Raw genomic sequence first — 23,292 nt, forward strand, 5'->3', positions numbered from 1 at the left:
ATCATTATAAAGTACCACTACATCCACCACCATCTTCCTCAATCACAACTACTACCACCACCACCCGCAATTATTAACTACCACCATCCACCACCATCATCATCGATCATAATAGCTACCACTACCAATCACCACTAGCTACTATCCTAAACTACCACCATCAACCAAATCTACCACCAACCACCACTTTTAGTCGGCATTTATAAGCACTACCGTTAGCCATCACCACTAGCAACTATCATATTTTTAAAAATTGTATATTTTATTGATGGAATATTATATTAATTAGTATTTTATTTTAATTTTATGTTTATTAATTTTCAAATAAAGGTAAATTTTATACATTCAGATGTTAAAAATCAAACAATCTTAATCATTTAGTATTCAGATCTTAATACACATCTTAACATTTAGATATATATTCAGATTTAGATGTCTTAATCTTAATACACATCTTGATATTCAGATGTGTATTCAGACGTGTATTCAGATTCAGACGTCTTAATCTAAAAAAACAAATGAGGCCTGAAACTACCACTACCATTAATTGTTGATAATGGTAGTGTCAGATTAGTGTTTGGGAGGGGTTAGTTCGAAAAACGGATAGATATGGGTGAGTCTTTCTAATAGGTTAGATGTTTTAATTTCGACCAATAAGAAGTTGCCACGTGGAATTTAAATAATTATTATTTTTAATTCAGCGTTGACCTAACGGTCAAAGAGTATAAGAGAATTAAAAAGGTGGATGGAGGAATATTTTTAGACCAATAGGTATCCCGAAGGATTTTTTTAAACCTTTTCTAATAGTTTTAGGGCATTTTTAACTCTTTTCCGTTTAACATATGTGTCAAAAGTTTCATTTGTCTTAAATTTCGTAGAAGCAATAAATTTTTTGCAAGAAAGTGCAAATAAACCAAGTGTATTCGGTAGTATGTATGACCAAGTAAGGAAATAACATACTCCCTCCGGTCTAACAAGTGACCATTTTATATTTTTATGGTGGTCCAAAATAAGTATTTATTTATCTAATCAAGAATGAATTAACTTTATTTTTCTAAAATTTTCCCTTATTTATATATTCTAATGTGTCAAGGTAACAATTAAGTTAATTTAGTGAATACATTTTTTTCTCTAAGAGTTCGTATTTCCTTAATGGATATGCCAGAAGTAAAAATAATTATTTATTGTGGACCGGAGGGAGTATTATTTAAGATCCACACTTTTTTTATACTCCCTTATTCAATTTTACTTGTATGCTATCATAATAAAAATATATTCTCACTTTTACTAGTCTATTATATTAAATTAAGAGAAAATATTTTTTTTCCTGTTTTACTCTTATTATTAACTACTTATTTTTTAAATTATTTTTCAAGATTTTTAAAAATATTATTATTATTACGAGTAAAATAGTAAAATATTCACTTTTCTTTAAAGAAGTGCAAAGTGAACAACTAAAATTGAACGGAGGGTGCGTATGGCATGTCAAGTATTGATATAGTCAAATTTTGGATGTTATAGAGAATGCTGTTATACAGAACATATATTATAACATAACATGAAAATTGGTAAATATTGTTATATAAAGATGTTGATATAGAGAGGTGTGACTGCGTATACATAATTTAAATTTAAACATACTAATGTTAAACCGTATACATGTTGTATAATTTGAATATGCTCCATCATTTCAAGGGCATATTGGTCGTAGCGACGTCTCTATCACAGATATTCCATATCTGGTGCAGCTCGGCAGTCAGCAAAAGAGTCACACTGTACTGTATGTATATGTAGTAGAGTAGTAGGGGTGATTCAATTGGCCTCAAAAGAGGAAAAGAAAAGGTAACGAACCACTGATCTGTGACAGCTCAAAACCACTTTCCCAATCCAAACAAAACCATACTCCCCCACCCCCCCACCATCACATTACCTCCCAAACACAGTACTTATCCCAAGTTTCAGTTACTTTTTCCTAACATATACCCCAAATCAGTTCATTTTCTTGATCCAAGATCTGTCCTTTTATAAATATCATACCTAAAAATCTTCCCTACTTCACTCAAAGATGAAGTTTGGAAAGAACTGAAAGTGGGAAAGTTCATAGCCATGAAAATTTGGTTTCTGGGTTATGCTCATTATGCTTTCAAAAGCTTAAAGTTTGGATCTTTTTGGTAAATACCAAAGTCTAAAGTTAGGTACTTTACTGTTTGGCATGTGGATGGAAGAGGAAATGAAGCTTGGAAATCTTTATAGTGAGTAAAAAAAGAACAAATCTTTATGAAATAATGGTGTATTTAATTGATATTGGTATTAGTGAAAAATGTATGTTTAGTTCTTGGGAGCTCTGGATTCGAAAGATATACTGTTTTCTAGTGCTTGATGCTGAGGATAGTGCCGTTTCGTTTTGGTAATTGGTTGTCTGCTTATTTGTTTCCACATCAAGATTCTTGATTTTTGGGACCATAGCTTTTAGTATTACCAAGAAAAAGAGATAAAGTTGTGGTTTTGATGCAAGTGTTTGAACTGTTGTGAAGAAGGGGGGAAGCTGTGAATCTTGCTTTGCTGATTACTCAATATTTTTGGACCATTGCTTTTTAGTATTAGTAAGAAAAAGTTGAGGTTAGATGCAAGTGCTTGTATTGTTCTGAAGAAGGGGGAAAACTGTGAATCTTGTTTTGTTGACTACTCATATTTTGGAGCTGTTGTGTAATAAGGGTCTTTGGATTATAAGAAAAAATAATGTCGATGTCCTGCAAGGATGGTAAGTCAGTTGATGATAATGGGAAGTATGTTCGGTATACACCTGAGCAGGTTGAAGCTCTTGAAAGGCTATATCATGAGTGTCCAAAACCCAGTTCAATGCGTCGCCAGCAGCTTATTCGTGAATGTCCTATTCTCTCTCACATTGAGCCTAGGCAAATCAAAGTTTGGTTTCAGAACAGAAGGTATTGCCTATTTAGTAAAAGTTTATATTTTTATTCTTTGGTTAGTCCAGTTAAAGGATTCATATAGCCGACCTCAACTTGTTTTAGACCGAGGCATCATAGTAATAGTAGTAGTATTAGTTTTTTTTTTTGGTTGTTGTTGTTGTATTTGTCCATTAGGTATTGCCTAATTGCCCAATGGATTAATGTGGTCAGTGAGGATAAATATAGCCGAGCCCAACTTGTTTGGGACTGAGGCATATTTATTCTTGTATTGGTCGGGATAAAGGATTCATATCTGGAATTAAGATGTATTTAGTTGATTGATTCTTTCCTTTTTCTTGTTTTGTTTTGAGGTATATAGATGCAGGGAAAAACAGAGGAAAGAGTCATCTAGACTTCAGGGTGTGAATAGGAAGCTGTCAGCAATGAACAAGCTATTAATGGAAGAAAATGATAGATTGCAGAAGCAAGTTTCTCAACTGGTATATGAAAATGGCTACTTCCGCAAGCAAACTCAAACTGTAAGTCTTTCCATTCCAACAAACAGCTATTGTTTTAAGGAATTATTATTATTAGCAGCTATTACTTAGTTAATTTTAGGTAGTTGAGGATTAAAGTGTGGTTCTTGATTTGTAGACAAAGATTGCTTCAAAAGACACCAGTTGTGAATCAGTGGTAACGAGTGGTCAACACCACTTGACACCTCAGCATCCGCCAAGAGATGCTAGTCCTGCAGGGTTAGTGGGATTATGGTTGTTGGGTCCTTTTCTTATCTTGTTTTTGATGTTTGCGGCTGGCTTGTGCCAATTTTCTTGCTTTTTGTGTTTTTCCCAGGCTTTTGTCCATTGCAGAAGAGACTTTAACAGAGTTTCTATCAAAGGCTACTGGAACTGCTGTTGAGTGGGTCCAAATGCCTGGAATGAAGGTATATCATAAATAAACTAATGGGTTAATTAATTTTGTAATTCTTTAAAGAGTCTTTTTCCCTACTATCACGTGATTGAAGAAGAATTCATGCAGCTAATCTGTTCCAGTCAATATTATGTAACTGAAATCAGCAAACCGTAATGTATAGCATCAAATGCAAGAAATCAGATGCTTCTTTCTCTTCAATAATAATTTCGATGAACTACCAAGCAATTGCCAATTCCCTTGGCTAACAATATCAAGGTCATAGTAGCTCCAATCATAATCTTTAACACAATAAAAGCTTGTGCTGTGTCAAAATCTTATGGTTTGAAATGTACAAATCCATGACTGAACCTTTCATGCGATTGGTATTCACCCTTGTCAACTTCTTGGCTTGTGAAGACCATATTAGTATCTTGAAACCTTTTCCCTGACTTTAATTGTGTTGCTGTATCACTAATAAGTTTGTCAATCTCTAATCATGCTCATGTTGATATGACTAGCCTGGTCCGGATTCCATTGGAATCATTGCTATTTCTCATGGTTGCACTGGCATGGCAGCAAGAGCTTGTGGCCTGGTTGGTTTAGATCCCACGAGGGTAAGTTGGTTATCTATTCTCAGGTCTTCCTTGGAATAATGAATCGAAATTGATCGGCTAAACTCCCTCTAGGTTGCTGAAATCCTTAAGGATCGCCCTTCATGGTATCGCGACTGCCGAGCTGTTGAAGTTCTAAATATGCTGCCAACTGCCAATGGTGGAACCATTGAACTTCTCTACATGCAGGTAGGTGACCATTACCTGTAATTTCTGCTACTATTTCCTTCAGTTCCTTAAAGCAATCTTGATGATCTTATGGAAGCTCCATACTGTTTAGCTTTATGCACCAACAACACTGGCACCTCCTCGTGACTTCTGGCTGTTACGCTACTCTACTGTTATGGATGATGGCAGCCTCGTGGTATGAGATTTCTTTTTCCTAGTAATTTTCTTGAATCAAGGAATTTGAAATTGCCTAGTTTCCATAGCATGTGCAGAATCACTTTCATGATGTTTATGAGTATCACACTATGTGCCAGCAGAAATGCTTATGTTTTCCTTAAAATGCTCAAGTATGTCTCCACTATAAGCCGAATAAAACTTCTGCTTGGTCAAAGATTTGTTGGATGTGTCTATACTTACAACTAGATTTATGTATTCCACATACATCATGAACCAATATCTCATCCAAAGAAATGCACAGGTTTGTGAAAGGTCACTGGGAAATACTCAAAATGGTCCAAGTATGCCACCAGTTCCGAATTTTGTGAGAGCAGAAATGCTGCCTAGTGGATACCTGATTCGGCCTTGTGAGGGTGGCGGCTCTATTGTCCATATTGTAGATCATATGGACTTGGAGGTAAAGGTGTCATCTATTATGTCTTAATTCATGTATCCTTCACAATTACTTGGTTATGCCATGTTATAATTTTGGTATTAACATTGCCAGGCATGGAGTGTGCCAGAGGTGTTGCGTCCACTATATGAGTCATCGGCAGTGCTTGCTCAGAAGACGTCAATGGCAGTAAGAACTTTAATTGATTCTGGTGCAACATGTCATGTTACTCTATTTGTACTCTGGACACTCAATGTCATTTTCTTCCTTCCCTTGTACTTCTAGGCACTACGCCAACTGAGGCAGATAACTCTGGAAGCTTCACAGCCTAATGTCACTAACTGGGGCAGAAGACCAGCAGCTCTACGGGCATTGAGCAAGAAGCTGAGCAGGTCTGAATATACTAGCTTCTGATGAGTTCTCTTTCTGCTTTGTTCGGGTTACTTACTATTATTTGAATTATTTTGGCAGAGGTTTCAATGAAGCTCTGAATGGTTTCTCCAGTGAGGGCTGGTCTATGCGGGATAATGATGGAATGGATGATGTTACCATCCTTGTTAACTCTTCTCCTGACAAGTTGATGGGTTTAAACCTTTCTTTTGCTGATGAATTTACATCTCTAAGCAATGCAGTTTTGTGTGCAAAAGCATCGATGCTTCTACAGGTCAGCTCAGTCAATTTTCATCTGGAAGCTAGACAATTGAATTACAGGCTTTCTTGTTTCTACAAATGGATGAATAACTGATAAGCCATGCTTCTCAAACTCACTTTATTCTCTAACTGGTCAAATGCATTGATTAAATTCTGGGAGTATTGGCTTTTTGTCCAAGATGATAAACAATACTGATGAGAATAGTCAAGTAAATTGGATCACTTGGTCTTTCTCTTCTCTTCTCTTCTCAATCTCTGTATTTGGGCTGCGGAAAGACTAATTTTCATGGCAGGGATATAACTTAGAGTCTTAGACAACCAAATTAAAAGAAAAGGCCATTTTGGTTATTTGATAGTGTATCTAGAATCTAGATTAGCTGGATTTATTAAAACTCTTTTAGTTGTTCTTCTATGCAATGTAGATAAATACATTTTGGTGCTTTTAACCCCTTAGAAAATTAAAATTGGTTTCGCAATGGCTTATGCTGATATGATCGTCTTGTATAGTGCAAGATAGACTGCCCAAATTGTAGATATTTAATTGCTTGAAAAACGTGAAATGGTTAAATGGAGGACTTGTTATCAGAGTTTTTACGATCTGCTATTACCAGTGATGTTGCTTTCATTTCCCAATCATTTTCTTGACACTTTTCCTCCTCCTCCTTATGTACTTTATCTTGACTTTACCATATTCTTATCTTGCTTTTTGACATCTTCCTGTTTCTGTTGTTCAGAGTGTGACTCCTGCAGTACTTCTCAGGTTTCTGCGTGAGCATCGATCAGAATGGGTAGACAACGATATTGATGCCTATGCAGCTGCAGCTGTTAAAGTTGGTCCTTGCAGCCTACCTGGGGCCCGAGTCTGTAATTTTGGGGGTCAAGTGATACTTCCACTGGCACACACCGCTGAACATGAAGAGGCAAGTGTTCTAGGTCTTATTTAAATCAATGTGGGCATGCCTAAAACTGTTCCTTTCTGTCTTTTTTGGATAATATGGGATGGATTCCTCATCATTAATGTTGATCACAACCTCTTTTACGCTCAGTAGTTGCTGGAGGTCATCAAGTTGGAAGGAGTTTGCCATTCTCCAGAAGATGTTATAATGCCAAGAGATATGTTCCTACTGCAAGTAAGTTCTATCTCTGCACATGGATTTTGTTCCTCTGTAGAGAAATTTAACTGGATCTAACAAAGCTCGTACCTCTATATAAGAGTCAGACTTATACTAGATTGAGAAGCTTAACTTAATGGTTTGAGAAGCTTCAGTTGTTACTCTGTCTCTGGACAACCGTCCAGTACCAAAAAGGAAATTTATTATAGATACCATATGCTCCTATGCTGTTCTCCTGACCGCTCAAAACATGAAAGTTACCATGCATGCATCATCTTTAGTATCTCCAGTCTGCTCATATCCAAGTGTTGAGCATATGGATTCTTGATATCTGTGTTATGATGCTGCAAGATTTGACTGAATTGATCTATTGGTCAAACTCGCATAGGATGCTGAGTATGCTGGGTTAAAATGACCGTTTTGACTCTAAACAGTTTTCATCTCCTCATCTTCTGTGCTTTTGGCAGATGTGCAGTGGAATGGATGAAAATGCTGTTGGCACCTGTGCCGAACTTATATTTGCTCCCATTGATGCCTCGTTTGCTGATGATGCACCGCTCCTTCCTTCTGGGTTTCGCATCATTCCTCTAGACTCTGCTAAGGTTAGAACATTCATCCCTTACATATTTTTTTTTGTTGCTGTTTCCTTCTTTATTTGTTATCCTCTCGAGTAGTTTGAGAATATGCAATTTCATGCAGGAAGCCTCCAGTCCAAATCGTACCCTTGATCTTACTTCTGCTCTTGAGATTGGGCCAGCAGAAAGTAAAGTTGCTAATGACTTCAAGTCTACTGGTGTCACATCAAAATCTATAATGACAGTTGCTTTTCAGTTTGCATTTGAAAGTCACATGCAAGAAAATGTTGCATCAATGGCTCGAAAGTATGTCCGAAGCTTTATTTCATCTGTTCAGAGGGTTGCATTAGCACTTTCTCCATCTCACTTCGGTTCCCTGGGAGGTCTTCGTCTGCATCTGGGGACTCCTGAAGCGCATACACTAGCTCGGTGGATCTGCCAAAGTTACAGGTGTGTGGCATATACTTGCACATTGCCTGAAATATTAGTTTGTGATTTTCTAAGCCCAATCCTAAGTGACACACATGGTTCGATGACAGCCTATGTTGGTTTAGATGTATAATGGTTATGTCAGTATACATCTTTTCTTCCAATTAATAAACAATACGAGCTGTTTCCATTCAATGTATCACATGGTTTGTTGGCAACCTATATTGGCTTAGTATAATTGTCATGTTGCTATATGTCTCGTCTTTCCACCGTCAATCAACCATTCGATCTATTCCTAGTCAATTGTACTTATTTTCTATTAATGTTGAAATGTGTTCGCTTGCCTCTAAAACAAGAGAAATTTGGGTGCTCTTTGTTTTAAGTTTGATTTCTTTTTCCTTTTTCTTATTTATGCAAGTGCTGATGTGCAAATGATGTTTGCTTGTTTCCAATTAAATATCTTCTTCTAATGCATCTTTGTCCTCCATTAATTAAGTGTTTAACTCTATTCCCTCTTTATTACAAGGCATTATTTGGGTGTGGAGCTTCTGAAAATGAGTGGCGAAGGAAGTGAATCTGTCCTTGAAAGCCTATGGCAGCACTCAGATGCTATTATCTGCTGCTCTGCAAAGGTTTGCTTTCTAAACCTTCTTCCGCTGCAGTCCTTTCTCATCCTTGTGTATTCAGAACCTTCATAACAAACCTCTAATAATTATTGCTAGTTCTTTAAATATTCTATATGTAGTACAATATACTTTCCTCAGCTAGAAGTGAGAAATCTAAATTGTGACTTGGGCTTTTAACACCAATAGTGCTATTTGTTTCACCTGCTAGCAATTTTTTGATCTTTCGGGCATATGGATGCTGAAATTAAATATTTATACAGGCTTTGCCAGTTTTCACATTTGCAAACCAGGCTGGTCTTGACATGCTCGAGACAACTTTGGTTGCACTTCAAGATATTTCTTTGGAGAAAATATTTGATGAACATGGAAGGAAAAACCTCTGCTCTGAGTTCCCACAGATTATGCAACAGGTTTGTTACCAACTCCTTTATAGAAAGTATATTGAATTAGTGAGGCAATTATTTGATGCTCTTGTAGCTACTGTCTGCTATTAGACACTTGATCCGCAGCACGGAATGAAATCTCAAGCTTAAAGTTACAAAAGTTCACTAGGTTAATTACAGAACAAAGTGATCTCCGTCTTCTCTGGGAGACCAGGCGTGTTCTAACAACGATAACTATGCCTTGGTCCCAAACAAGTTGGTCGGCTAATATGAATTCTCATTGACCATGTTTTTGCATTTGAACTTGTATGTGAATCATGACCATGATTCTCTATTTAAACTCACCTCAGGCAAATATTGAAGAAAATAAAAAGTACTAGAAGTTCTCTATATTTTGTAAAAGACTCTTGGAAAGTGCAGGACCTAAACTGAACATACTAACATGACTATAACATAGTCTTTATAGAACCATGAATTCTCAGGTTCAAATCCCAGTGGAGACAAAAAACACTAGGTGATTATTCCCACCTGTCCAAGTCTTGGTGGATGGAGTTACCTGGTACCTGTTGCTGGTGGGAGGTAGCAGGTATCCTGTGGAATTAGTCGAAATGTGTGCAAGTTGGCTCGGACACCACGGTTATTAAAAAAATGAATAAATCCTTTTCTTCCGTTGAGCCATTCTTTTCGCTTAGTTTGCATGGATTCTAAGAGATTGTAGGTCTTTCAAGACTACTTCCATATGATCGGGAGTTTTCCAAGTATGTTGAAAATTTTGCTTGCTAGAGTTACATGTACTCCACTATGTTACTCACCATGCTGCGTACATCGGCTGACAGGGTTTTGCATGTCTCCGAGGTGGAATCTGTTTGTCGAGCATGGGTAGGCCTGTTTCTTATGAGAAAGCTGTGGCTTGGAAGGTTCTGAATGAAGAAGATAATGCTCACTGTATCAGCTTTATGTTCGTGAATTGGTCGTTTGTCTAAATTTGTTATGGAGGTATAAGTAAACTTAAAACAACAATCTCTGTCTCTCTGTAGGAAAGGAACAAACCATTTTGAACTAGTTCTGGCCAACCTGCTGTTATGCTTTTGTTGCTACTCAGAAAATTTGGGCCGCTATTTTTATGCAATCCGTGACTTGAAATCGTATGAAATATGATATTGCAAGATGGAGAATGGGAGAACAGAAGGGATTATTAGGAAAGAATACTCGTTTGACATAAGGTCAATCTTGCTAACAAGAAAATTAGACTTTGGTCTTTTGGGCTATAATAATCCTAAGCCTTGGTGGGCAGAGCTCGTTTGATGTCGACGAAATTTAGCTGAACTTGACAGTAATTCTACTGATAGAAGGACCATGAAAGAGGCGATTAGAATGTCACTTCTCTTATATTAATAGGAATAAGCTTGCATAATGACATTGCATGTGTCTTTTACAACTTAGCTTTGATTGAGGATGGATAGTTAACCAAAATAGTGTTCAATGTTTGGCTGTGGCTTAAATTTGACGGCCAATTACACAAACACCAACTATCCTCAAATGATTGATGTCGACTAAATGTTGGTGATGTTCCCTTGATGTATTCCATAAATTATGGAGTAATCCTCACTTCTAACTTCAAACTAAAATAATCTCCTCCAATAATTGTTCTATTTTCTTCCAAAACGGATGTTTGCCCTCATAACATGGGCAAAGGTCACTTTTAGCCTGCCACGGAAACTATTTGCGTTCGATAGCCTCAAGATACAGAAATGTATATATATACAAAAGATATACAAAAGTTATATATTTTTCGGCTTTTATTTTTAGAGTGATTATACAGTGTCATTTTCCTTCGTAAAAACAAAGCATTCCAAATCTATACTGCTTGACAAACAAATAATAAATAAAAACAGTTTCTTTTATTTTGCTTAATAAAAAGTTAGTAATATAAAAAATATTGCTAGTTTGTTCAAAACGGCTTTTCAATTGGAGGAACACGTGAAATTTACCCTAAACTTCATCAATCAAGCCAATGCCAAAACTGCAAATCTTTTTCCTTTTCAACCAATATGGCCTAAACAATGGCTACCCTATTCGCCTATATATCACTTTAAAAAGCTTCAAAAGGCGTTTTCTTAGCTTGAAAAAGTGCAAAGGAAAATCATGAGAAGGTACTCGTCAAGTTAAAATAAGCAATACTTAACCTTTTTTGCTTTTTAACGTTTTTGTTCTAATTATTATTAGTTGTAAACAGCTGTGTTTGGAAATTGAAACTTGGGAAAAGTTACATAACTTGGGAAAACTTTGGGAGCCGAATGAATCAAAGAGAGTACTACTCCTGTCCTGTGTAGGGCACTGCGGTCCTTATATTACTATTCTTAGTATTCTTTATGGAAAAACTTCAGAAATAAAAATAAAGGTTAAAATAGTTGAGTGGTGCAATCTATAGGAGTTCAATAATTGAGTACTTCTCTGTACCACAGCCTACCCCGCCCCCATTTATCTTCTTTTTGAAGCTTTTGGGATTACATGTTCTATTACGGCTGTTTTATATGTGTTTCACAATTTGTTAGTCAAAACCAAGTTCCTAAACAAAAACTTAGCACGCTACCATCTTACACACACATATATTTACGTGACAAAATAATCATAAATAAAGCTGCCTAATATATCACTACAAAAGCTTCATACGAAGTACGTATGTTCATGCATTATTTTTTATAAAAAATTAGCTCGACCAAAGAGTTTGGGCAAAGCAAGAAAGAGGGCGAGAGCTACTGTAGTTAATTTTCGCTTCTCCAAAACAACAAAATATCCCATTAAATGTAACAGAATGACTGGAATGTCGTGCTAGATTTAGGCATTGCAAGATAGTAAACAGAGCCAAGATTTTCATCAAAGAGATTCAAAAACTAAAAATAGTAGGCGTACGAAGAAGATAAGAAGATTCATAATCTATTATATATGTATAGGTCAAAATCTGCCCTAGAATATTTAGGACAAGATAACACTAAAGAAAGAATTCTCGAACCATCGTTAGTCGAGGTGGACCAGGAAGCAGCGAGACTCATAGTCGAAGAGTCGACGAGAGCTGAGGTCGAGTAGAGGTCGAGCATCGTTGGTGAAGCTTTAACGGCTAGTTTTCTAAATAGGATATTAAAGTGAATATTCTATGCACTTGTACTATTAATGTTTACTAGGAATGTGTCTCATATAAATAGAAAAGGAGGAAAAGGAGACAATGATATAAGGCATGTGATATTCATTTTGTAAGAACAGACTTGACAAAAGATTCTCTCTCTCCTTTGCTAAGATACAAACACTACTTTTTCACAAAGATTTTTGTCTACATTATTCCAAACTTTTCCATCAGATCCGAGAATAATTCAAACATTCAAAGATTATTTGTCTGTCACTCATCATTGTTAGGAGGAACAACCATCTAGTTCATCCTTTGTTGGGTGAATCACTCATCCTATTTACTTAAATGTCATTTATTGTTATTTATTGCTATTAAATGCTACATTATCGCTCATGCTCTTTGGAATAGCTATTTCATACTATTATCACTTTTCTACTAGATCTAGTTAATGCTTATCACGAGAAGTCACATCTAAAAATATTATTATTAACTAGGTTTAACCCTAGACAAAAGGGGTTGCTCTGATGGTAAGCAACCTCCACTTCCAACCAAGAGGTTGTGAGTTCGAGCCTCCCCAAAAGCAAGATGGGAAGTTCTTGGAGGGAAGGATGCCGAAGGTCTATTTGGAAACAGCCTCTCTACCCCAGGGTAGGGGTAAGGTCTGCGTACACACTACCCTCCCCAGACCCCACTAAGTATAATTATACTAGGCTGTTGTTGTTGTTGAACTGGGTTTAACCCATAATTATATATATTTAATGATTTGAACCAAAAGTTATATTTTTTGATCAAACAATATATACATAAAATAATTAACTATACATACACTATAATTTCCGGCAAAGGGCATTTCAAACGAATCCCTTCTGCAGTTTTGCTCCTAGCTCTGCCTATGGGGGCATTTGCATCTATATCCGCTTTTTGTGTCACGTTTTAACTTGTGCCCGCTTTGCAAAAAAATTTGCAAGCGTACCCGCTTTTTTGCATAACTTCAGCATACGTGGCTGAAGTAGCAAAGGCAATCACGCAACACTTCAGCATTCTAGTAGCCGGGCCTGAAGTTCAGCTCTAAAGCTGAAGTTTTTGTTTTGTAACTGGCGAACTTCAGCTCTAGAGCTGAAATTTTTGTTTTGTAACACGCAAATTTCAGCTCTAGAGTTGAATTTTTTTGTTTTTGTATTTTTGTTTTGTAACTGGCGAACTTCAGCTCTAAAGCTGAAGTTTTTGTTTTTAACTGGCGAACTTCAACTCTAAGAGCTGAAGTTTTTGTTTTTGTGTTTTTGTTTTGTAACTGGCGAACTTCAGTTCTAGAGCTGAAGTTTTTGTTTTGTAACTGTGGAACTTCAGCTCTAGAGCTGAAGTTTTTGTTCTATATTTGATTAACTTCAGCATGTTGTAGGCCTTTTCGGCTTATTAGTCTCTGCAGCCTTGCTTTTCTCAACCTTGGATTCATTACCTCCTTTTGATCGTTTGGAACGACGCAAAGGAGTGGAGAAATAGTCAATTTTGTTATGTTTTTTCTTCTCTGTTTGTGGTTTACCAGTGATATTTCGAAGCTCTGCTATGGTTTTTGAAAGTCCAACACTGGCTAATCGAGCCTGTAATCAAATAAAATCAGCTATATGAATTTAAAATTGACAGAAAAGAGGTACTCAAAATGGAGAGAAGAAGAATCATTCAAAAGCAACCCAAGTGGGAGACAGTGAAATTTCAAAGAACTTTTATTGTCTCTTGATTTGGGATTTTTAATATTATAATAATTCAAGTGGAAGTCCTCAGTATATTTGCTTTAGTTTCATTAATCAAAGAGAGCAATGTTGAAGTCATCGTACATTGTAGAAGAAGAAAGAAGAAAATGAAGGAGGAGAAGGAGGAGGAGAAAGGTGGCTGAAGTTGTTTAAAAAGTGGGTACAAGTTAAAAGTTTAAAAAAAAATAGGTATAGGTGAAATGGGGGCGACCAAATAGGGCGCCCCGTACAATTTTTACATGTCTATGTTGCAAGGTTAACAATAAATTATCATCAAGTTCATGTAACGGCCCAAGTGATGCCTAGCTCTAATGATGTGTGCTACATAATGTTGCTTGGTGGGCTGGGCCTGAATCGGATCGGGCCGGGCCCACGGTCCTAACGGGTGGGCCGGTCTTGGTGGGCCTGAGAAGCCTGTGACGAGCCGGTCTTCATAGATTAGCCCACGAGCCCGGGACCGTTTAGCCCGGGACCGTCAGCCGGTCCTGGCGGGCCTGGTGGGCCTAACGGGCCCAACAGATTTTTTTTTTGTATACACATAACATACAAAATATATAAGGTAATATATACACCTAACATACAATATATACTACAAGAAAATATATAAGTAATAAGTTATAATATATATACATAAGATAAAATATATATACTACAAGAAAATATATAAGAGAATATATATACATAACATACAATATATACTACAAGACAATATATAAGAGGATATATATATACATAACATACAATACTACAAGAAAATATATAAGAGAATATATATACATAACATACAATATATACTACAAGACAATATATAAGAGGATATATATATACATAACATACAATATATACTACAAGACAATATATAAGAGAATATATATACATAACATACAATATATACTACAACAACATATATAAGAAGATATATATATATACATAACATACAATATATACTACAAGAAAATATACAAGAGAATATATATACATAACATACAATACTACAAGACAATATATAAGAGAATATATATACATAACATACAATATATACTACAAGATAATATATATACATAACATACAATATATACTACAAAACAATATATAAGAGAATATATATATACATAACATACAATATATACTACAACAACATATATAAGAGGATATATATATATACATAACATACAATATATACTACAAGAAAATATACAAGAGAATATATATACATAACATACAATATATACTACAAGACAATATATAAGAGAATATATATACATAACATACAATATATACAACAACAACATATACAAGAGAATATATATACATAACATACAATATATACTACAACAACATATATAAGAGGATATATATATACATAACATACAATATATACTACAAGACAATATATAAGAGAATATATATACATAACATACAATATATACTACAAGACAATATACAAGAGAATATATGTACATAACATACAATATATACTACAACAACATATATAAGAGGATATATATATACATAACATACTACAAGACAATATACAAGAGAATATATATACATAAGATACAATATATATACTACAAGAAAATATATAAGAGAATATATATACATAACATACAATATATACTACAAGATAATATACAAGAGAATATATATACATAACATACAATATATACTACAAGACAATATATAAGAGAATATATATACATAACATACAATATATACTACAACAACATATATAAGAGGATATATATATACATAACATACAATATATACTACAAGAAAATATACAAGAGAATATATATACATAACATACAATATATACTACAAGACAATATATAAGAGAATATATATACATAACATACAATATATACAACAACAACATATACAAGAGAATATATATACATAACATACAATATATACTACAACAACATATATAAGAGGATATATATACATAACATATAATATATACTACAAGACAATATATAAGAGAATATATATAACATACAATATATACTACAAGACAATATACAAGAGAATATATGTACATAACATACAATATATACTACAACAACATATATAAGAGGATATATATATACATAACATACTACAAGACAATATACAAGAGAATATATATACATAAGATACAATATATATACTACAAGAAAATATATAAGAGAATATATATACATAACATACAATATATACTACAAGATAATATACAAGAGAATATATATACATAACATACAATATATAAACAATATATAAGAGAATATATATACATAACATACAATATATACTACAAGACAATATACAAGAGAATATATATACATAACATACAATATATACTACAAGAAAATATACAATGAAATATATATACATAACATTCTATACTAGTATACTATATATATATATATTAATATGCTTCATGTTGTACTTTGTTATTAATTTATTATGCATGACAATTTAGTGTTTTACTATTGTTTTGTTATTTTTCTTTTTCATCAAGCATTTTAATAATTAGATTTCTACATATATACTACATATATATTTTTAATATAGCCATGATACTACAATAAATTGCCTTACAAAAAAAAAAAAAACCCGCTAGGCCCGCGAAGCCCACGAGCCCGGTCCGTTTAGCCCGGGACCACATGGGTTTAGGCCCGTCACGGGCCGGTTCCACCAGGTGAGCCCACGAAGCCCGAGACAGCCAGGCCCGGGACCGCCAGAGCCCAGGCCCACGAAGACCGGCCCGTTTGGCCCATGAAGGCCCGGGCCCGACCCAGAATACAGTGTTAGTGCTACACAAGTGAAGTTCTAAGGCATCAGAAACCATGTTTCCGCGCGCTTTTTTATATTTTGAAAAAGTTACTAATCGCTCCAAAATATAATAGCCGGTAAAATATAGTGTATATTTTATATATTAATTAATGTATAATATACATATTTAATATTTTTTTTTTGTATATTAACTAATGTATAATACACATATTTTATACAGTTTTTTGTATACTAATTAATGTATAATATACATCATTTATACATATTTTTATTATATTTAGCTAGCGCGTATAATTATTTTCGACTAATTCACTAAATGTGTACTTGTCATATTATTTTCGGGAAAAAATAAAAAATAGCTAGATTTACAACTGGTAATTTAAAAGTAGCCACAATTTCAAAAGTAATTGAAATTTAGCCACTTTTTCATGTAAAGATAAAATCTGAATAAAAACATCCTTAAACCATATTCCAGCATAATATGCTGGAGTTCGAATTTTTTACATATGAGCTTCTAGCATTATGTGCTGGAGTTCCCACATAATATACGAGAAGTTTATATGCAAGAGCTTCATAATCCCGCGTATTATACTGAAACTTTTTGTGTGCTGGAGTTCCAACATAATATGCTGGAAGTTTATATGCAGGAGCTCCATAATCCCGCATATTATGCTGGAAATTCCGTATTTCAACAAAACAGAGGCTATTTTTAAATAATTTTGCAAACACTGACTAGTCCCATGTTATTTTCACATTATTTTGTCGGTCTTGGCATTGTAGCAACAAATGGCGAAGCTATGTTAATTAAATGTTTTAAATGCAATATCAAAGACTGATATTAATAAAAAAATATTTCGATCCATTAAATGCGCTGGACCACATTTGTTACATAAGTTAATTTATAGAACTTGTTCCAGAAAACAGTTCATAAACTTTTCACTAGTGGAAAGTAGTTTGTGATATAAAACTACCATCCTTTTTCTGAAAACTTTTAATCAAACAAATTGTAAATGAGATCTATGATTCTCTTTCATTCCTTTTCACTTGTTAGGCAAAAAGAGTTTCTAGAAACCAAATACTTTGACTCAGAATAATAACTACTGTTAGAAGACTTTGTATTACCACTTCAAGGGTATGAGAATTGTACATAACCCAAATTTTACACTTTATATAGCTTTTGGTTTAAGCCTAAATTTGCCAAGTGTCAAAATCGAATCAATGGTATGTGGTCTTAGCTTTGTTTGTAACAATGACCATATGTACTTCAAGCAGGGTAAAATTCTATTTGCACTTGGTGTCACTTTATTAATTAAGTGATTTAACTCCAAAGGAATTAGTTAACAAAAATAATGCAACACTGAATGAAATTTTTTGGTAAAATCTTACAAAAAATAAGATAGAAATTAGACTAGTTATAGTCTACAAGTAAATGCAAGATTTAATAATGTAATTAAGTAGTTTATTCCTGAGTAATAAAGAAAGTATAAGTAGCACGCGCATAGATGATAAAATGAGACGTCTCTTTGAGAGGGGTTAGTCATGTTGTTCATTGACTTACAAATTGTCACGACCCAAAAATCCAATTAATCTGTGATGGCACATCACCCAACCCACTAGGTAAGCCGATTAACAACTAATTAATTCCAATAAAATTTATAAGACAATTAAATACAAGAAAATATCTAAAACTGATACATTCCCCAAGGACTAGTAGTACAAATCATGAGCTTCTAAGATTAGAGTTTACAAAGCTAGTATAAAATAAATACATCAATTGTTCGAAATGTACATAAACAAATTTTTATACATCTAATGCTATCATGAAAAAGAGGTAGCTACATCCGGAATGCAAGTACGTCTTCAATTTTCAGCTCCCGTCGATCACAACATCATCATCCAACATCTGCACGCAAGATACAGAAGTGTAGTATGAGTACAACCGACCTCATGTACTCAATAAATAACAAACCTAACCTTAGGTTGAAAGTAGTGACGAGCCGGGACAAGGGTCGGAGTCCAACACCAATAGCCAACAACAGTTCATAACAACATAATGAAAGTAATGAAAGAAGTAACTCAGGGATAAAATGTTCAGCTCTTTCACAGTTCCAGAAAGTATATCAGTGACAAACCCAAATCTTTTACCGAAATCGCCGAAAAATATGAGTAAGTTTGAAAACCGTAATTTTTCTCAAAAATCTTTCCACAGGAAAATATTTTCATTTTCAAATGGCATGAGGAAAATACATCTCTATATCTATAGGTCAATGTGTGTGAGAAGATATGAATGACGTGATATCGTATAACATGTACATGTCAATGCAATGTATCTCAGAGATGAACTAATGTACTCACACTCTCAGAGTACTCAATCTCATTGTCTCACACTTTACATTCATCATGCTCAACCACTCGACATGCTCAGTCACTTAGTAATGATGGCCAATCCGACCCAGGGAAGATCTATTCCGAATATATATACAACAACTGATAGTCAGTCACTCAGTACTGTACAAGGCCAATGTTGCCCGGGAATATCCATCCCTCAATATAAATTAACCGGGTTCACTAGGGGTGTGTGCAATCTCCGGAGAGGCTCCTTCAACCCAAGCGCTATATCAAGCCAATCATGGTATGTTAATGAAACATGATGTGGCTTGCAACCCGATCCCATAAATATATATAGCCATAAGGCTCGTTGCGGCGTGCAACTCGATCCATATTTATACATATATCACTCACAGCTCAGGCCCTCGGCCTCACTCAGTCATCAATCTCCCAAGTCTCTCGGGCTCACAATGCCATGAAATTAGCCCAAAATGATGATATGATGTATCAATAAATAACAACAGAGACTGAGATATGATATGAAATGAATGAACATGACCGAGTATGAAATTACAATTTAAACAAATAATTCAACAAAAATATGATCTTGGTGGGTCCCAACAGAATAAGCATGTAGTCTTGACATGTTTTCTAACATGGATCACAACTCAATAGATTTAGTACGTAGAGATTTCATGGTTACAAGTAAGATCAGGTAACTACACAGTACTATAGAATACTGAGTCATGATTCATACGGTGCACACCCACGCACCCGTCACCTAGCATGTGTGTCACCTCAACACCAAATACATAACACGTAATTCGGGGTTTCATACATTCAATACCAAGTTTAGAAGTGTTACTTACCTCAAACAAGCCAGATCCAACACTCGAAACTAGCCAACCGATGCTCCAAAAATACCATCTCGCGGGTACCGACCTCCGAACGACTCGAAACTAGCCAAAAGCAACTTAAATACATCAAATAAATCCCAAGGAAACAATTCCAAATAAAAAAGTTCGAATCCTTAATCAAAACCCAAAACCAGTCGAAAGTCACATTCGGGCGCATACCTCGGAACCTGAAAAAATTTACAAAATCGGAGAACTCATTCAATTACGAGTCCAACCATACTAGTTTCACTCAAATACGACTCCAAATCGATGTGCAAAACTTAAAAATTCACATTATGAAACTTTAGGTTAAAACCCTAATTTCCTCTTTAAAATTCATCAACCAATTGCGAAAAGTGAAGATAGATTCACGAAAAATAGTCAAAACCAAGTAGAGAACACTTACCCAGATCCCTGTAATGAAAATTGCTTCAAAAGTCGCCTCAATCCTAGTCTCACATCTCAAAATATGAAGAAAGAACCAAAACCCTCGATTTATAGCTTCTGCCAAGTATTTTCGCGCCTGCGGCACATTAGCCTCTTCTGCAGCGTCGCTTTTGCGACCAAAATCACGCTTCTGCGACCACGACTAACCAACCAACCCCTTACACTTGCGGAACAATTTCCACTTCTGCGACATCGCAGGTGCGAGCTCCTCTTCACTCCTGCGCAAGACCCCGCTCTTCCGCCCAATGATTCGCTTCTGCGCACACGCAGGTGCGCCTCTTCCTCTGCATTTACGATCATCGTCAGCCAAGCTTGTTTGCGCTCCTGTGACCAACTGTCTGCATCTGCGGACTCCCATCTGCATCCATTCCTCTGCAGATGCGGAAGCACAAGAACCAGCATACCTTCAGCAATGCAACATGAAATGAAAATGATCTGAACCTCGTCCGAAACTCACTCGGGCGACTCCGGACCCCGTCTATGTCACACCCCTTTTTTAACCTCATTAACCCTTTTTAAAAAAAATAAAAGATTTTCGACGCTCGAAAGATTTTTCATTTAGAAAGTGACAAAAGATGGTGATTCGAAGGATTTTTCGGAATCGCCACCTGACATTTGATTTCAGTGTGTCAGGTCACCGTTTTCAAAATAACAATTTTCCTTCAAAACACATTTGACTCTTAAACTAGTTTGCACCAAAGAATCTAGATAAGGGGGTTCATTTGACTCGGGGAGAAGGTGTTAGGCATTCCCCGAGTCCCGTAACTAGTACGATTGTATACTCGATATAGTTGGCTTTTAAAATATTCAAATTAAGGTAAAAATAAACACAGAAAAGAAAAATAAACACACAAGAGGTTCGAGGTTGTCCCTGCCTAATAAAATAAAAATAAAAAATGAAAATAAAAATAAAAATACTAAGAGTTCTACTTTCGGCCTCCGAATACAAATATTTCGGGGCATACCCCGGATAAAAATATATACAAACCTTGCAGGGCATTCCCCGGATAAATCAATTAACTAATGGGGCAACCTCTCACCTCAAAAAGAAATAAGTAATACCTAATCATTTGCCTACCCATGTGTTGACGGCCTAAACATGCTCCTAGCGGTTAAATTAGTAAAATAAAATAGTAAATGTGTACTATTCAAATCTCAATTCTGTTTCTTTTTAATTCCAACACCACGTCCCAAATCCATTTCACTAATCTTGCCAAAATTTCCTTTCCAAGGTTTTTCGATCCACGGCCCATTTTAAGTAGGAGCTTTCAATGCGCTATCTAACTAGTCTTTCTCTTAATTAAGCTTACTAATAGTCTAATGATTCAGTAATAATCCTTAAAACTAATCAAAGTGCACTGGGAAACAATAAGAATTCCAAACAAACAAATGTACGTGTAATGTCAAACACATATGCATCAGATGGTTTCTATTCATCAAAACAATTGTAAAGGCACACATAATTGAAGAGAGGAGTAAGAAATGAACCTTAATTTAGCTGGAAATTAATTGTCTCACTGCTTTAAACTCAAAAATGTAACGAACAGCGGACAGAACTCGAATCGGCACCAAAAAGCTGAAAACCGGACGGAGTCTCGAATCGGCGCCAGAAAACTCAACCAAACACGGACTCAGACCCACATTTTAACCAGAGTCCATTCTTGAATAAAAATCTAGAATTGAAAAGTGAAGAAGCAGAAATATGTATTATTTTGTTGTGTGTTTTTCGAGTTTCCAAGAAAAGGTGAAGATCTGCCAAAAATAGATCCCTCAAGCCTCGCCTCTATTCTTTTAAATTTTGCCCAAAGCCATAGATTCCTCCCACCTCACTGTTCGTGACCTCTCTATCCTCAATTCACTCTAAAAACGTGTTTTATCATATGTTTTGACTAGAAGTCTTCAAATATAGGGAAGTACACATATGGAGACATGGAAATAAGGGAAGGAGTGAATTACGTGAAGTAGGGTGGATAGTTGAAATTGCCGGTTCATGAGCACTGCATTTAACTAAACCTAATTCGTGTTTTCTTTTGATGGCATGCGGCAGTGATCTTTCGAGAATGAGAGATGATAGAGCCAAGAGAGGAGGAATCAGAGAAAACTTTTTCAGAGGAGGGCGTGTCCGAGCTTCTGCTTTAGAGATGGTGGTGAGGACGTGGCTATGGAGGAATTGAGGGGTTAAGGGACGGTGATGAAGGCTTGGTGGGGGGGGGGGGGGGAATTGCGGTTGTGTTCAACGATGGAGCAGGGTGATGAACGGCTCTTCGAGTCTTTTTTTTTAGGGTTAGTGGAATTAGGTCTCTTTTTAGGGAAGTGGGGGTATGGGTTAAGGGCTTAATTCCAAAAATGGGCTTAAAAATGGATCGTTTTAGCCCAAATTTGATTTTTTCTCATTGAACAAGACTAAAAATACTATCCACATATACTAATTAATCCTACTTAAGTAAAAATAAGTATTAAAATAAAACTAACTGTTAAAACAACCTATTTTTGGTATTTTTCAAATATCGTACTAAAAAAATAAAAATTGAATTAGATTAAAATCATCGTAAAATTAAAATAATATTCCTACAAAAATACTAATATTCTTGAAAATAAAGTAGAACTATTTTTGTATTTTCGAATTTTATGTAAGGTAGATAAACTAAAAGTAACTAGATAAAATATCAATTAGCTAAATAAAAGAAAATATTTTTATAATTTTTATTTTTGTGATAAAATAAAGTAAAAGAGTCAAAACTAGTTAAAATAGCGATATTAGACCTAACTAAATATTCAAATGCTAAAAATGTGTAAAATCTCGGGGAGAGTCAAAAATTGCATGTCTACTGTCCAAATTAGCAACAAGTCTCATAACATAACACGGACCTACTCAAGGCCTCAAATTACACATAACAACATCGAAACGACGAATCGCACCTCAATTCGAACTTGAATGAACTTTCAACTTTCAACTTCTAAAACTCGTGCCGAAACATATCAAAT

General features: G+C 35.1%; 1 protein-coding gene and 1 long non-coding RNA gene across 5 annotated transcripts; one reads left to right on the forward strand and one right to left on the reverse strand.

The window, feature by feature from the left end:
* The first annotated feature begins 1,762 nt into the window (after positions 1 to 1,762).
* LOC104221684 (homeobox-leucine zipper protein ATHB-15-like) lies at positions 1,763 to 10,139 on the forward strand. Its single transcript, XM_009772796.2, has 18 exons — positions 1,763 to 2,945; positions 3,289 to 3,448; positions 3,564 to 3,664; positions 3,762 to 3,852; positions 4,340 to 4,435; positions 4,508 to 4,621; positions 4,713 to 4,796; positions 5,079 to 5,234; positions 5,325 to 5,399; positions 5,496 to 5,602; positions 5,682 to 5,874; positions 6,596 to 6,781; positions 6,911 to 6,991; positions 7,441 to 7,575; positions 7,673 to 7,998; positions 8,504 to 8,609; positions 8,864 to 9,013; positions 9,823 to 10,139. Exons 1-18 carry the CDS (start codon positions 2,740 to 2,742, stop codon positions 9,967 to 9,969), a joined length of 2,514 nt encoding a protein of 837 aa, XP_009771098.1. The 5' UTR covers positions 1,763 to 2,739; the 3' UTR covers positions 9,970 to 10,139.
* An 8,166-nt stretch (positions 10,140 to 18,305) lies between these two features.
* On the reverse strand, positions 18,306 to 22,556 carry LOC104221683 (uncharacterized). Of its 4 annotated transcripts, none has more exons than XR_709788.2 (4): positions 21,796 to 22,556; positions 20,267 to 20,711; positions 19,834 to 19,923; positions 18,306 to 18,539 (listed from the first exon to the last, which is right to left on the reverse strand). It is a non-coding gene; the product is annotated as an uncharacterized lncRNA (long non-coding RNA). The 4 variants fall into 4 exon arrangements; XR_011403100.1 differs by having other exon boundaries at positions 19,834 to 20,048; positions 21,796 to 22,554; XR_709786.2 differs by having other exon boundaries at positions 20,267 to 20,679; positions 21,796 to 22,553.
* Between the last annotated feature and the right edge of the window lie 736 nt (positions 22,557 to 23,292).

The sequence above is a fragment of the Nicotiana sylvestris genome, chromosome 10 (genome assembly GCF_000393655.2).
Source record: "Nicotiana sylvestris chromosome 10, ASM39365v2, whole genome shotgun sequence".
In the NCBI taxonomy this organism is placed as follows: domain Eukaryota; kingdom Viridiplantae; phylum Streptophyta; class Magnoliopsida; order Solanales; family Solanaceae; genus Nicotiana; species Nicotiana sylvestris.

What these genes read in the sequence shown, in the direction of transcription:
- LOC104221684 (XM_009772796.2), top strand. Translation starts at nt 2,740, where the DNA reads ATGTCGATGTCCTGCAAGGATGGTAAGTCAGTTGATGATAATGGGAAG. An exon ending in AGAGATGCTAGTCCTGCAGG is followed by an intron (nt 3,665 to 3,761) that starts GTTAGTGGGATT and finishes TGTTTTTCCCAG; the next exon opens with GCTTTTGTCCATTGCAGAAG. An exon ending in TAGATCATATGGACTTGGAG is followed by an intron (nt 5,235 to 5,324) that starts GTAAAGGTGTCA and finishes TAACATTGCCAG; the next exon opens with GCATGGAGTGTGCCAGAGGT.